This window comes from Salvelinus namaycush, chromosome 35, assembly GCF_016432855.1.
Source record: "Salvelinus namaycush isolate Seneca chromosome 35, SaNama_1.0, whole genome shotgun sequence".
NCBI lineage: Eukaryota > Metazoa > Chordata > Actinopteri > Salmoniformes > Salmonidae > Salvelinus > Salvelinus namaycush.
In genome coordinates this window covers 23,348,078-23,365,189 of record NC_052341.1, presented here as the reverse complement: position 1 = coordinate 23,365,189, position 17,112 = coordinate 23,348,078, and the positions used below count along the sequence as shown (strand labels likewise).

Genomic DNA, 17,112 nt, shown 5'->3' with positions numbered 1-17,112 from the left:
TTCAACTAATCAAGTTCCTGAGCATCACCTTATTAGTAGAACCAGTTGTTTTAGGGCAGGGTTGGAACAAAACCCCACAGGAGGGTAACGCCACCTGATTAAGGATAAGTCCTTTCAAGGTGTTATTATAAGGTGATGGCATAGTGCCTCCAAAATAACCCTAACAACCAACCAGCTGTGAAAATCCTTTGTAGGCAACATTTCCAAACACAAAGCATCATTGTTACTCTGCTGTGTTCTCCTTTAAAAGTTGATGAATTGCATCTTCTTTTGGCCACTTTCCCCTGCGGCCTCTGTCACAAAAAGGACAGAAAATGTACCCTCTTGTACATCAAACTAACTGGAGACTGCAGGCCAGGGGGGTGCTGCTGATTCAACACCACTGGGGCCAAACGGTCGATCGGTTGTACCAATTCGTTTTTAGCTCTGTCGCCCATGCTATTAAAATATTCAGAAAATAAATCATTGCGATTTTCCCATTGTGTTAATTATGGCGGATTCATTGATTTCCACGTTTTTAATGTTTTTTCAAGATGAATGAAAAGAGAATCGTCCAGCCCATTGGGTATCTCACTACACCCCCATATGTCATGTCTTATCGAGGACCTTATCTTTCAGGTTTAAACAGTGTGTGTGTATTTTTCATTTGTGAAATGATTTTGATGTGATATGAAAGTAGAGGGATTTATGTTTCTAGAACCACACCGCAATTGAGAATCGATTCACGTTTAGATGGAGTATTTGGCTGTTTTGACTGCCAGAGCCAATTCACCTCTAAACAGAACATGTAAGGTCCTTGGACTAAGGAGTAACGTTAAGCTCTTTTAGTCCAATGTTGGGCTAGCACTGGACTTAAGGTAAGGTGGCTGTCTCCTAGGTACACGCATTGAACACCTGGTCACATATACCTACTTCTCACATTTCTTCACACATCAAATCAGGTTACAGACCGTGCAGTGTAGCTAGGCCTAAGACCTTTAAACATAACAAGTGCAGAAAAATCAGTGGACTGGTTATTGGTTTCGTAACAACACACACACACACACACACACACACACACACACACACACACACACACACACACACACACACACACACACACACACACACACACACACACACACACACACACACACACACACACACACACACACACACACACACACACACACATCGATTTGAGGTGCTATTGGAGCCCAGTCAGCTGTAGATCAAGCCTAGCACTGACAGAGTGAGTGCCAGTGCATAATAAAGTTGTGTATCACTGCGCCAGCGATTAAATCTGTGTATCACCGTGCCAGCATATTGAAGCTGTGTATCACTGTGCCACAGGGCCTCTCTCTCCCCCCAGCTGCCAACATGATGAAGGAGTGCCTCCAGTTCCTCATCGAGCCGGCAAAAAAAATTAAGATCCGCCTCAAGGTACGACCCTGGGACACCTCAACTCTCAGACACCTCGTTGCCCTTTCCTGCAGTCAAATGACCTAGTGGCCTCATGGGTGGAATGTTATTTAGTATTTTTCATATTTTCATAATAAAAAAAATATTTTAAGATATGAACGCAGAAAATCTGGTGTTTCTATGTCAAGCGGTTTTGTTATATTTCAGTCTTCTACGATGTATATAAAGTGTAATATTGGGATGCAAACTCAAAATGTAATACATTTCAACACTACAGTATATCTGATATGGTACAGGTGTTTCATTTTTTTAGCCCATAACCATGTGTGTGAGGTGTATACTTTTGTTTCAAAGTAGATTTGTTTAAGATTACCAAGATTACTGCCCAATGCAGTACAAGGATAATAGTACTGATGGTTAATTTCCCCTCTGTGGTTTATCTGTGTAGCAGTGCTGCTAGTGATTTTTTTTTTACCCTCTTTTTCTCTCTCATCCATTGATCTCTCTGTTCTAGGAGTCTCGTAAGAAAGTGACAAATGAGAAGAAAGAACCTTTAGTGGAGAGTCAGCTGTTTATAATGGAGCTGGCCAGGGAACTCAACAGACTGTGCCAGGTACACACATACACAAACACACATGCACACAACCACTCTCTCTACTATTAACTCTCTCTCTCTCTTTGCAGAGGTCAAATGTCCTAGCCTACATCTGGACCAATGAAGACTCCTGGCCTCCCAGTGTGTGTAGAGAATGCATAGTGGAGTGGGCTGCCGTGCTGGAGAATAGAGTACAGGCGAGCACTCGTATTTGAAAGAAGTGAAACTAAGTTTTACTTTAAAAGCCTTTATTTCTTGAAATCAAACATTTGTCATTGTTCTCTTTGTTGATAAACTATTATCATGCCTTGATGTGAGACTTGTTAATGTAGTTTTTACTTAACGATCTCTTTATTGACCCATGTCCTTTGCTTTTGCAGCCAAGGAGCATCCAGAGAGAGCTCCAGGCTGACAGGCCAGAGAAGAGGGAGTGGAACGGTCACCTGTTGTGTATGCTGGAGACAGGTGGAGAGTATGACATGGCATCCCACAAACGGGTCATCATGGACTGGACACACCAGCTCAGAAACAAACTAGAGGTATGGAATAGGGGAGGGATTGGGTCACTACGACAGGAGGTTGGTGGCACATTAGTTGGAAAAAACGGGCTTGTGGTAATGACTGGAGCGTAATCAGAGGAATGGTATCATATACATCATACACATTTCCAGGTATTTGATGCCATTTCATTTGATCCGTTCCGGCCATTATTATGAGCCGCTCTCCCCTCAGCAGCCTCCTGTGAGTCCAGTGTATTACTAAAGTGGTTGTACTACAATACTACTTATTGTTGACAAATTAACAAAGACACGTTGTCCTTCTTTATCTAATTTTATTCTCTGGCACAGCGAGTAGTTTACTGATTAACTTATTAGAGTTGTTGTTATCCCTTGGCCTCCCCCTTCTTTCTCTTTCCCTTTCTCTGTATTCCTCTCTCCCTCTTCTTCTATTTCTGTTGCTGTCAGACTCCAAGGCTGTCACACCTATTTGATTAAAGACTTACTCTTGCTCCAATTCCTATTCTTCTCTCCCTCTCTCTCTCTCGCACTCTCATTTTCTTTCTCTCTCTCTCTCTCGCTCTCTTTATCCCTCCGTCTCTGACACCTCTGTAATTAAGGAGCAGCTCCCTGTCCCAGTTCATCCTCACCTCTCCTTCTCATATGACATGCTCTTCATTTATTTAACAAAAAATGTTGTTCCATTTTTTTTTACATTCCAAAAACATACCATCAACAGTTTACAGACACACAAACAATGACTACATCTCATCTGCCCAGTCCCGAATTCTCACACCCTTATGCCTAGTGCCTGCATTATTGTTTGCCACTTGGCCTTAAATTGGTCTTCTTGGTCGTCCATGCTATTTCAATAATTCAATAATAAATCATTTGTTTTTTACATTGTGTCCATTGACTTCCAAGTTTTTAGCACACGTTTTTTCAAGATGAGTGAGGAAAAAGGAATCGTCTAGCCCATTGGGGATCTCACTACACCCCATATGTCATGTCTTAAAATATGCAGACAGACGGATTAAAAGAAAGTTTACATTGTAATACTTCTGACAGCCAACTTTCTAGCTCCGCCCACAACTTCCAGACTTAATAGCGTTCCCAGAAAGCATAGATTATTGAGTCATTATTAGTTTTACACTTGAGAGACGACTCTGTCGTTGTACTGTAGAATTTGTCAATTTTGTCTCTTGTGTAATGCATTCTATACATTAGTTTATATTGGATTAAGCGTACATTTTCATTAAATGTAATTTCATTAGTTAGGCTCCAACTTTCCCTCCATCTTGTGCCAACATAAGTTCTTTTAAAATATTTTTTCCAATAGTTTAGATTTTTTTCTAAGAGATTGTCACTTAGATATGGTCTCTGCAAGGTTTTATATATCTTCCCTATCATATGAACATCCTTTTCTGACTCAAATAGGATTCCCTCAAGGTTGCTCTAATGTCCAAAAGATTTGAAATGTAAATTTTGTGATATGTAACCTTTAAGTTGCATGTATTTGAACGTATCTACATTGGTCAGTCCAGAATTACATTTTAATTCTGTCATGGAAATAAATGTATTTCCTGTTAACAAGTCATTTACGGTTTCTGTGCCTTTAGTTTTCCATGTGGGCCAATTTATTGATGAACTCTGGAAAGCTATTCAAGGATTGTTCCATAAGGTTGTGTTTCTAGGAAGTGATATTGGTACTTGTAAAATACATTTCATTTTCTTCCATATCATTATAGTGTTCTTAACTATGAAGTTGTTCATGTTCTTAGCTTTATCCTTTGTAAATAGACATGTAAAAATATTCTGGGGGTGAGCTTGCGCATCTTCAATATGTACTCATTGTTCCTCTTTAGTGCATTTAACTATATGTCTCAAGTAAAAGCCTTAGGTAGCGAGTTGATACAATTCTGGAAAGTCTGGAAGGTTAAAATCCCCCTCAGACTTAGGAAGATGTAAAACTTTCCCTTTTATTCTATGATTTTTTTGGCCCATATAAAGTCTGTTAGGACCGAGTATACTTTTTTAAAAGAATGTCATCGGTGGGCTAATTGGTATTACTGAAAATAAATATAAAAACTTTGGCAGCCATGCCATTCTAAAGAGGTTTATTCTACCTGTAAGATTTATGGGAAGATTATTCAATTTAATTAGATCTGCTTTCATATTGTTGAGTAATGGAATAAAGTTTTATTTATATATTTGTTGTTTGTTGTCACTTATTAAGCATCCTAAGTATTTCATATTTTTGTGGTCCACTTAAAGGATTGCTGTAGATCGGGAGTTGTTCTTTTTCTTTTTCCTATTGCCATTATTTCGTTTTTTCCACGTACATTTTATAACCTGAGATTTTTGAGTATTCAGAAAATATTTTTACAAAGGGAAATTGAGTTTTCAATATTATTCAGGTATATCATGAGATCATCTGCAAATAATTGTATGTTTAACAATACTGATACCTGTTACGTTTGAGTCCTGTCTAATTCTTTCTGCAAGTGATTCACTTGCCAGTGCAAACAGGAGGGGGGAGAAGGGACATCCTTGTCTTGTGCCCCTTTCTAAAACAATTTAATCAGATAATGTATTACAGTGGCTTGCGGAAGTATTCACCCCCCTTGGCATTTTTCCTATTTTGTTGCCTTACAACTTGGAATTAAAATTGATATTTTGGGGGGTTTGTATCATTTGATTTACACAACATGCCTACCACTTTGAAGATGCAAAATATTTTTTCTTGTGAAATTAACTAGAAATAAGACAGAAAAACTTGAGAGTGCATAACTATTCACCCCCCCTCCCCCAAAGTCAATACTTTGTAGAGCCACCTTTTGCAGCAATTACAGCTGCAAGTCTCTTGGGGTATGTCTCTATAAGCTTGGCACATCTAGCCACTGGGATTTTTGCCCATTCTTCAAGGCAAAACTGCTCCAGCTCCTTCAAATTGGATAGGTTCTGCTGGTGTACAGCAATCTTTAAGTCATACCACAAATTCTCAATTGGATTGAGGTCTGGGCTTTGACTAGGCCATTCCAAGACATTTAAATGTTTCCCTCAAGTTTTGCTTTAGCAGTATGCTTAGGGTCATTGTCCTGCTGGAAGGTGAACCTCCGTCCCAGTCTCAAATCTCTGGAAGACTGAAACAGGATTCCCTCAAGAATTTCCCTGTATTTAGCGCCGTCCATCATTCCTTTAATTCTGACCAGTTTCCCAGTCACTGCCGATGAAAAACATCCCCACAGCATGCTGCCACCATCATGCTTCACTGTGGGGATGGAGTTCTCGGGGTGATGAGAGGTGTTGGGTTTGCGCCAGACAGTGTTTTCCTTGATGGCTAAAAAGCTCAGTTTTAGTCTCATCTGACCAGAGTACCTTCTTCTATATGTTTGGGAAGTCTCCCACATGCCTTATGTTTTTCTTTAAGCAATGGCTTTTTTTCTGGCCACTCTTCCATAAAGCCCAGCTCTATGAAGTGTACGGCTTAAAGTGGTCCTATGGACAGATACTCCAATCTCTGCTGTGGAGCTTTGCAGCTCCTTCAGGGGTATCTTTGGTCTCTTTGTTGCCTCTCTGATTAATGCCCTCCTTGCCTGGTCCGTGGGTTTTGGTGGCCGGCCCTCTCTTTGCAGGTTTGTTGTGGTGCCATATTCTTTCCATTTTCTAATAATGGATTTAATGGTGCTCCGTGAGATGTTCAAAGTTTCTGATATTTTTTTATAACCCAACCCTTATCGGTACTTCTCCACAACTTTGTCCCTGACCTGTTTGGAGCGCTCCTTGGTCTTCATGGTGCCGCTTGCTTGGTGGTGACCCTTGCTTAGTGGTGTTACAGACTCTGGGGCCTTTCAGAACAGGTGTATATATACTGAAATCATGTGACAGATCATGTGACACTTATATTGCACACAGGTGGGCTTTATTTAACTAATAATGTGACTTATGAAGGTAATTGGTAGCACCAGATCTTATTTAAGGGTTTCATAGCAAAGGGGGCGTATACATATGCACACACCACTTTTCCATGTTTTATTTTTTAGAATTTTTTGAAACAAGTTATTTTTTTAGTTTCACTTCACCAATTTGGACTATTTTGTGTATGTCCATTACATGAAATCAAAATCAAAATAAATGTAAATTTAAATTACAGGTTGTAATGCAACAAAATAGGAAAAACGCCAAGGGAGATGAATACTTTTGCAAGGCACTGTATTCATGTATATTTTTGCTTTAGGACATTTATATAATATTTTAATTTAATTGATTATTTAAGCTGCAAAGTTGTCAGCTTACAACGTTTTTAATAGAAAAGGCAATTAAAGACGATCAAAAGCCTTTTCTGCATCAACAGCCATTATTGATGAATCCATATCTTGTTTTTTGCGTGTTGTGTTAAACTGAAACATGTTCTTGTATTTGTTTGTAAGTGTCTATTTTTACTAAACCCTGTTTGATTGATATGTAGAAGTCTGGTAAGACTTTTGCCATTCTATTGCTTGTAAGCTTTTTTATTGTCACAATTTAATAAAGTTATGGGTCTATAATCAGGGATTCTCCAGATCTTCCTGGTTTTAATATAACTGAAATAACTGTTTGATACATGGAACTAAGAAGTACTGAATTAAGTGACGTGTGTTGTCATTTGTGTAGATAGGGGGCTACTTTATCCCAAAATGTTAGAATAGAATTCTATGGGAAAGATAGTGATTTATTTTTCTTTAAGTTTGAAATCGGATGTAACTTTTTCAGAGTATGAGATTTTCATTCCCCTAATGTACACCTTAAATGCACCCCAGATTATATCGGGGGTCGGCTTTTCCCTGTCAAAATCAAATCAAAATCAAATCAAATTTTATTTGTCACATACACACGGTTAGCAGATGTTAATGCGAGTGTAGCGAAATGCTTCTGCTTCTAGTTCCGACAATGCATTAATAACCAACGAGTAATCTAACCTAACAATTTCACAACAACTATCTTATACACACAAGTGTAAAGGGATGAAGAATATGTACATAAAAATATATGAATGAGTGATGGTACAGAACGGCATAGGCAAGATGCAGTAGATGGTATAGAGTACAGTATATACATATGAGATGAGTAATGTAGGGTATGAAAACATATAAAAGTGGCGTTGTTTAAAGTGGCTAGTGATACATGTATTACATAAAGATGCCAAGATGCAGTAGATGGTATAGAGTACAGTATATACATATGAGATGAGTAATGTAGGGTATGTAAACATTATATTAAGTGGCATTGTTTAAAGTGGCTAGTGATACATACTGTCCTCTATGTTTACATTTGTAATGGTAAAGTTTAGAATTTTTTTGTTTACGTGTTTAATAAAATTCGGGTTCAGAAGATGCGCTCTGTTCATTCTCCAAATTCTGTCGCTAAATGTATTTTCTATTACTGTGATACCGGAGAATGATCCAATATCACTATTTCATGAATGTTTTTATCCAGTAAATTGTTGAGTGCATTTAAAAAAAAATATATATATACCCATTTCCTTAACAGAAGATGCCATCTCCCTCTAAATCTCGCCTCTCCTACCCTCTTTTAGTTTCTTAGTATATAAAGTAATAACCATATTGACTTCCCTCCCTCTCTAGCCCAGTATCTGGCCCGGTGAGCCCGTATTGATGATGTTGGATGATCTGGAGTTCCAGTGGAGGAGGGGGCGTCTGCCGAACCTTCTCCCAGCCATGGAGCTGGTCATGTGGGTCGTGCTGAGTGCAGACAGCCCTGACAAGGTGTGTGAGTGTCAATGAGTCAACAAAAAATAATAATACAAATAATAAAAACGAACACCCTTGCCTGTCTTGACCTAACACTCACACTTTTCCTTTCTTATTAGCACTGATTGTTGATAGCTCCTTATTGAGGCAACTATTTGCTTACTACGACTGTGATATGCAGTTGTCTGTCTTAGCTACCTTAAAATGAATACACTAACTCTAAGTCGCTCTGTATAACAGCGTCTGCTAAATGACTAAGATGTTCATGTAAACCAACTGATTATCAATTCATGTGTCTGATTAGATACATATCACACGGATAAACTCACTCGAGCCTTTCCTCTGTGTCTGCAGGAGGACGTAACCAAGCAGTGGCTGATCAGAAGACAGAGGAGTCAGAAGATTGGTGTGTAGAGCTTTGACGTATTGGAGTCTTCAAGAAAGTGTTAGATTCAATTAGGTCAAGCGTTAACCCGCGCTAGTCGACGCCCGCATTGCTGGTGTTTTGGTGGTGCAGGAGGTGTAACTGCGTTGGAGCTGTCAAATCGGTGAGCGGGTGTTCGTGGTCATTATCATGAAGCCACACCCGTCCCACTCACGTTAGAAGTTTAGAATGAGAAAGTGTAGGCTGTATAGAAATAATGACGCTCAAATTTAAAATTATAAAATGAAATAATACGGATTCTTATCAGCCTAATGGAGATGCAGATTATATTCCAGTGTTCAGATTTGTAATCACAGCTGCATGGGATTTCTAAATGTGGCTCGGTGCAGCCAATGGCAATGTCCACAATTGTCACGACTTCGACCGAGGCAGGCTCTCCTTCCCGTTCGGGTGGCGTTCGGCGGTCGTCGTCACCGGCCTATTAGCTGCCACTGATCCTTTTCTCCCCCTCCCTATGTGTTTATTGGGCGCACCTGTTTTGTATGAGGGTTAATTAGTTGGGCTTATTTAATCAGCCGGCATACACGTTTCTTTGTGCGGGATTGTTTGTATGTAAGTTGGTGTTGGTTTTGTGCTTCATGTTTCTGGACATTATTCATTCCCCACGTGTCTGGGGTAGTTTATTAGTGTACACCCAGTGTGTTAGTAGGGTGGCCTAGTTTGTCCGTGTTTCATTAAAAAACATTTGTTTTGCAATTGCTGCTCCTGCGCTTTTTCCTTCACACTCCGACACCCAGGCCTTACAGAATCCCGCACCAGCTCTGACCTATGGAGTCAGCAGGAGCAGCGGCCAACCCTCTCCCATCGATGGAGGAACGGGTGCTCCATCATACCACCGTTCTCCACCGTATTGGAACAGCGATGGATTCAATGATGGAGCGAATGGACAGATGGGAGAGGAGTGGTCTCCTCTCTCCACCTTCGGCTCCTCCAGCCCAGGACTCTCCATCCCTCGGCTCCAGCGCTCTCCGTCTGACACTCCCGAGGGATTATGATGGATCGGCGGCAGGGTGCCAGGGGTTCCTACTCCAACTGGAGCTGTACCTTGCCACCGTAAGACCCACTCCCTCGGGAGCGGAGAGGGTGAGTGTCCTCGTCTCCTGCCTCACGGGTCGTGCTCTGGAGTGGGCAAACGCAGTCTGGAATGGCCCAGACTCAGCGAAGGAGCACTACCCAGAGTTCAGCCGCCGTTTTCGGGCCGTATTTGACCATCCTACAGAGGGCCGAGCGGCGGGAGAACGACTGTTCCACCTTAGGCAGGAGAAGAGGAGCGCCCAGGATTACGCGTTGGAGTTCCGGACCCTGGCTGCAGGATCTGGGTGGAACGACAGGGCCCTTATTGATCACTACCGGTGTAGTCTCCGGGAGGACGTCCGCAGGGAGCTAGCATGTCGGGACACCGCTCTTTCCCTGGATGAGCTGATTGACATGTCTATCCGTCTGGACAATCTGCTGGCTGCCCGCGGGCGTTCTGAGAGGGTCCTGTACGTTCCACCACCCAGTCCCTCCGCTCCTATTCCGATGGAGGTGGGAGGGGTTGGGCAGAGGGATACCGGAGGAGGAGGCTCTCCCTGCACCAGCTGTGGTCGGAGAGGACACACGGCCGATCGGTGCTGGGGGGGTCCGTCTGGGAGTCGAGATGGCAGGCGGAACACTTCTCGATCACCCCAGGTGAGTCAGCACCAAACTCACCCAGAACCCCCTGTTAGTCACATGTTTGTCTTGATTTTTTTTCTTAAATTTTTCCCCTCTTCCCAGCATAGGGCGCTAGTCGATTCAGGCGCAGCTGGGAACTTTATGGATCGCGGACTCGCTCTTAGGTTAAGGGTTCCGCTTGTGCCGATAGATTCTCCCTTTCCCGTGCACTCCCTAGATAGCCGGCCATTAGGGTCAGGGGTGGTCAGGGAGACCACGGTTCCCCTGGACATGGTGACGCAGGGGAATCATAAGGAGCGTATTAGCTTTTATATTATTGATTCGCCTGCGTTTCCGGTGGTACTAGGGATTCCCTGGCTGGCCCGGCACAATCCTAAAATTTCGTGGAAACAGGGGGTTCTCCAGGGGTGGTCAAAGGAGTGTTCTGGAAGGTGTTTGGGAGTTTCCATCGGTGCCACGTCGGTGGAAAGTCCAGACCAGGGTTCCACGGTGTACATTCCCCCCGAGTATGCCGATTTGGCAATCGCTTTCAGTAAAAAGAAAGCGACTAAATTACCACCTTATCGACCGGGAAGGGATTGTGCGATAGATCTCCAGGTAGACGCTGCGCTTCCCAAGAGTCACGTGTACCCATTGTCCCAAGAGGAGACGGTGGCTATGGAGACATATGTCACTGAGTCTCTGGGACAGGGGTACATTCGGTCCTCCATCTCACCCGCCTCCTCGAGTTTCTTTTTTGTGAAGAAAAAGGAGGGAGGTTTGCGTCCGTGTATTGATTATAGAGGTCTAAATGCCATCACCGTGGGGTTTAGTTCCCCACTACCTCTCATTGCTACGGCAATGGAATCATTTCACGGAGCGCAGTTCTTCACAAAATTGGATCTCAGGAGCGCGTATAGTCTGGTGCGTATTCGGAAAGGAGACGAGTGGAAAACCGCATTTAGTACCACATCGGGCCATTATGAGTACTGCGTCATGCCGTATGGGTTAAAGAATGCTCCAGCCGTTTTCCAATCCTTTGTAGACGATATTCTCAGGGACCTGCACGGGCAGGGAGTGGTTGTTTATATCGATGACATTCTGATCTACTCAGCCACTTACGCCGCGCATGTGTCTCTGGTACGCAAGGTGCTTGGTAGACTGCTGGAGCATGACCTATATGTCAAGGCTGAGAAGTGTGTGTTCTCCAAACGAGCCGTCTCTTTTCTGGGTTATCGCATTTCCACCTCGGGCGTGGTGGTAGGGAGTGACCGCATTAAGGCCGTGCGTAATTGGCCGACTCCGACCACGGTAAAGGAGGTGCAGCGGTTTTTGGGTTTTGCCAACTACTACCGGAGGTTTATCCGGGGTTTTGGCCAGGTGGCAGCTCCTATTACCTCACTGCTGAAGGGGGGTCCGGTGCGTTTGCAGTGGTCAGCAAAAGCGGACGGAGCTTTCAACAGGTTGAAGGCGCTGTTCACGGATGCGCCCGTGTTGGCACATCCGGATCCCTCTCTAGCATTCATAGTGGAGGTGGACGCGTCCGAGGCTGGGGTAGGTGCCGTGCTATCACAGCGCTCTGGTACGCCACCAAAACTCCACCCCTGTGCTTTCTTCTCGAAGAAACTCAGCCCAGCGGAGCGTAACTATGATGTGGGGGACCGGGAGTTGTTAGCAGTGGTCAGTGCCCTGAAGGTGTGGAGACACTGGCTTGAGGGGGCTAAGCACCCTTTTCTCATCTGGACCGACCACCAGAATCTGGAGTATATTCGGGAAGCTAGGAGACTGAATCCACGTCAAGCAAGGTGGGCCATGTTCTTTACCCGATTCCAGTTTACCTTAACGTATAGACCGGGCTCCCAGAACGTAAAGGCGGATGCACTGTCCCGTTTTTACGACTCGGACGATCGGCCCACCGAACCCACTCCCATCCTTCCCGCCTCTAGGCTGATAGCACCAGTGGTGTGGGAAGTGGACTCGGACATCGAGCGGGCGTTACGGGCGGAACCCGCTCCTCCTCAGTGTCCGGTGGGGCGGAAATACGTGCCGCTTGGTGTTCGGGACAAATTGATTCGGTGGGCTCACGTTCTACCCTCCTCGGGTCACCCTGGGGTGAAGAGGACAGTGGGGAGCCTTCGGGGGAGGTATTGGTGGCCTACCTTGGCGAGAGACGTTAGGGTTTATGTTTCCTCCTGTTCGGTATGCGCCCAGAGTAAGGCTCCTAGGCACCTTCCTAGAGGGAAGTTACAACCCCTCCCCGTTCCACAACGGCCTTGGTCGCACCTGTCCGTAGATTTTCTGACCGATCTTCCCCCGTCTCAGGGGAACACTACGGTACTGGTGATTGTGGATCGGTTCTCGAAGTCCTGTCGTCTCCTCCCGTTGCCCGGTATTCCTACAGCCCTACAGACTGCGGAGGCATTATTCACCCACGTCTTCCGGCACTACGGGGTGCCGGAGGACATTGTTTCTGATCGGGGCCCCCAATTCACGTCCCGAGTATGGAGGGCGTTTATGGAGCGTTTGGGGGTCTCGGTCAGCCTTACCTCCGGTTATCACCCTGAGAGTAATGGGCAGGTGGAGAGAGTGAACCAGGAGGTGGGTAGGTTTCTGCGGTCGTATTGCCAGGACCGGCCAGGGGAGTGGGCGAGATACATTCCCTGGGCCGAAATGGCCCAGAACTCACTACGCCACTCCTCTACTAACGTGTCCCCCTTTCAGTGTGTATTGGGGTACCAGCCGGTCCTGGCACCATGGCATCCGAGCCAGACCGAGGCTCCTGCGGTGGAGGAATGGGTGCAGCGCTCCAAGGAGACATGGAGAGCCGTCCAGGAATCACTTCAACAAGCTAGTGGACGGCAGAAGAGGAGTGCTGACCGCCACCGCAGTGAGGCCCCCGTGTTTGTACCGGGGGACAGGGTCTGGCTCTCGACCCGAAACCTGCCCCTCCGCTTGCCCTGCCGGAAGCTGGGTCCGCAGTGTGTAGGGCCCTTCAAAGTCCTGAGGAGAATAAACGAGGTGTGTTATCGATTACAACTCCCTTCCTATTATCGTATTAACCCCTCGTTTCATGTGTCTCTCCTCAGGCCAGTGGTAGCTGATCCCCTGCAGGACGGTGAGGTACCGGAGGTCCCTCCCCCCCCTCTGGACATCGAGGGGACCCCGGCGTACAAGATACGGGCCATTCTGGACTCGAGACGCCGGGTGAGGGGCCTGCAGTACCTCGTGGACTGGGAGGGGTACGGTCCGGAGGAGAGGTGCTGGGTACCGGTGGGGGACATTTTGGATCCGTCTATGCTGAGGGATTTCCATCGCCTCCATCCGGATCGCCCTGCACCTCGTCCTCCGGGTCGACCTCGAGGCCGGTGTCGGCGCGCTGCGGGAGCCGCGCGTCAGAGGGGGGGTACTGTCACGACTTCGACCGAGGCAGGCTCTCCTTCCCGTTCGGGTGGCGTTCGGCGGTCGTCGTCACCGGCCTATTAGCTGCCACTGATCCTTTTCTCCCCCTCCCTATGTGTTTATTGGGCGCACCTGTTTTGTATGAGGGTTAATTAGTTGGGCTTATTTAATCAGCCGGCATACACGTTTCTTTGTGCGGGATTGTTTGTATGTAAGTTGGTGTTGGTTTTGTGCTTCATGTTTCTGGACATTATTCATTCCCCACGTGTCTGGGGTAGTTTATTAGTGTACACCCAGTGTGTTAGTAGGGTGGCCTAGTTTGTCCGTGTTTCATTAAAAAGCATTTGTTTTGCAATTGCTGCTCCTGCGCTTTTTCCTTCACACTCCGACACCCAGGCCTTACAACAATAGATATAATGTCCGCAGCCGTTTGTGGATTTGACAGCTCTAAAGCCTGTCACATGCTTCCCAGTCGAAACATTTGCGCATGTATTATGATGACATTTTGTGACGTTTTGGTGTTCAGCAGTTATTTTTGTTGGGCTGTTTGAGTCGGAGTGAGAACTATGGACGGGATTCTTCAATGAAGTGTTGTTTTTCAATGAGAGACCACTAGTTTTCATGCACAATTTTTTACTTGAGAAATACGGCACCAAACATCTTTGTTAGATGTGAAATTGCGCGATTCAGACGTCAAAATGTATTACAGATTTATTAATTGATCTTAGATTAATTCTGAGTATTTTGGGGGAGTGTTATTGACTATGTTGTTGCTACAGCATCTAAAGAGGGAGAAACAGTAATATTGATGCTTTTTTCTCGTTTTTCAAGTGAAGGTCTTTTAAGGGAGTATGGCAAGGCACAGACGTTCGCTTTGCCTAGCCGAGTTCCGCTAGGAGCAACCGAACCTAGAATGTGGGCGCCTTAACACCTCCAAAACAACAGCAACATGGTGTCAGCTAGCACAAATCTGATTGAATATAGCCCTTACACAAGTATAACAGCAATCAGTGACAAAGAGATGTTGGAGATCACAGGTGTGTCAATGTGTGACAATGAGAGATGATGACTATTTTGATTATGCCACTAAGTATTGATGAAGGGTAATAATCGATCAGTGGTCAAGATATCACATCAGGGCAAGGTGGGCACAGGCTAGCCCACACCATTCCCACTCTAGCCCAGCATGAATATTATAGAATATTTGGGGGCATGGTTTGCACACAGTTATTTTTGTGTAACCCGTTACTGAGAGTGTCGTTCCAGTTTAAGTGTTCTGATGTGTGATGCAAAATCATTCTGATCTAGTACACTGCCATTGATGGAGAAAAAAAATGAAATAAGTGCATGTGACATATGAGGAACTTAGCAGTTTCTCTTGTAAAAATATATGTATGATAGCTGTCATTCGCTAAATACCTTTGAGGGTTAAATAATAGATCAAATGTATAAGGTGGACAGCTCAAATAGGGCCATTATTTTAGCCCACATCGGGCCGACATCATGCCAGTGTGGGCATGTTTTCTGGGAAAATATGGGTTTATATCAGGCAGTGAGGGCTGCCCATCGGCCCAGTGTGTGCAGCTTACATGGTGCCAATATTTTTGCCCGCATTGGGCCCACATTGTGCCAATGGGTGTGTTTACACAGGCAGCCCAATTCTGATATTTATTTCCACTAATTGGTCTGTTGACCAATCGCATCAGACCTTTTCACATCAGATCTTTAGTGAAAAGACCAATTAGTAAAAAGAACGATCAGAATTGGGCTGCCTGTCTAAACACAGTCTTGGTGGGCATGTGGGCTGGGATGGTTGATGAATCACTTGAAGTGCTGCCAATTGGTACTGATAAAACATGAAAGAAATAACTAATTCCAGTAGACACCAGAGGAATGGACAAACATTCCTGAGTCCTTTGCAGTTACGTAACAGAAAATGAGTTAAGATTTAATTTTAACAGTATTTTAACCACAGTTTTGTTAACACTTTCAGATGCAGCACGCTACATTCCCCATAATGGTATGTGAAACTCATGCTGGACTCATGCTTTATTGAGGAGTAAAGGAAACTGTAAATACAGTCATCCCATTTCTCACCCTAACAACTTTTTTTCTCAGTATGGAACTGGATCTGTGATGCTGCAGAGGAAGTGACCCTTGACCCCAAGACAGCCAACCCTGACCTCATCCTCTCCAACGACGACAAGCGCATGTGCTGTGGCCTGGAGCGGCGAGACATCCCTAACTGCACGTGTCGCTTCGATGGCTGGTGGTGCGCTCTGGGAAACGAGGGCTACACCTCTGGGCGCCATTACTGGGAAGTTGAAGTGGGCAACCGGGACTGGCGGCTGGGCGTGGCTAAAGCCTCTGCCCAAAGGAAGGGTTATAGTTCCCTCAACACAAAGACGGGCTACCTCACCCTGCGGCTGGAGAGGGGCTTAGACCTCAAGGCCCTGACGGTGCCTTCCACCCCGCTGGCCCAGATGCTGGTCCCCAGGAAGGTGGGGGTCTACCTGGACTATGAGCAAGGCCAGCTCTCCTTCTACGACGTGGAGAAGAGGTCCCACATCTACACGTACAACGAGACCTTCACAGAGAGACTGTTCCCTGTGTTTGGGACTGTAGAGGTGGTGAAGGGTCTGGTGATCAGGTCGGCACAGACCAGGGAACCCTGCCTCTGCCCTGGACCCTGTCTCTGGTGCTAAGCTAAGTGCTTAGATAACATATCACAGCATCTTTAAAACTGGTCCTGGAGAGCTAGCCTAGAATCCACACTTAGAGCTCGATTCCATCAGATTAAGCGTTAACGCTTAAGTTTTGGCGGTGTCGGAGTTGTAACTGCGTTGGAGCTGTCAAATCGGTGAGCAGCTACTCGTAGTCATTGTCATGAAGCCACACCCGTCCCACTCGCGTTAGACGTTCAGAACGAGAAAGTGTAGACTATACATAAATAATGACGCTCAAACTGAAAATCATTCAATGAAATAATGAGGATTTCCATGAGCTAAATCAATGTGTAGATTACATCACACATTCAAGTGTTCGAACTTGTAAACAAGGCTGCATTGGGATGGCAATGTTCACGATAGGTATAATACTGGGAGACGCTTGTGAATTTTGACAGCTGTAACACGGTTCCACCTCAGACAGTCAAAACAACAGCTATGCGGGTGTCGGCTAGCGCAGATCTGATTGAATCGAGCCCTTAATATTGTAAACGTAGCAATATTCCGTGTCAATTCCAGGCTAGTGGAGTGCAGGCGTTTTGCTCTACTCCAGCCCTAACACACCTTATTCAATGGTTTGATGATTAGTTGATTAGTTGAATCAGGTATGTTCGAATTAGGCTGGAACAAAAGCCTGCACTCCTCAGGACCAGGGTTGAAGAAC

At 45.1% G+C, this 17,112-nt stretch overlaps 1 protein-coding gene across 1 annotated transcript; it reads left to right on the top strand.

The window, feature by feature from the left end:
• The first annotated feature begins 1,359 nt into the window (after nt 1-1,359).
• On the top strand, nt 1,360-16,427 carry LOC120029519 (butyrophilin-like protein 9). Its single transcript, XM_038974776.1, has 8 exons — nt 1,360-1,422; nt 1,916-2,014; nt 2,086-2,203; nt 2,396-2,535; nt 8,118-8,258; nt 8,598-8,649; nt 15,716-15,742; nt 15,841-16,427. The coding sequence occupies exons 1-8, from the start codon at nt 1,360-1,362 to the stop codon at nt 16,425-16,427; spliced, it is 1,227 nt and encodes a 408-aa protein (XP_038830704.1).
• Nucleotides 16,428-17,112: the final 685 nt, after the last annotated feature.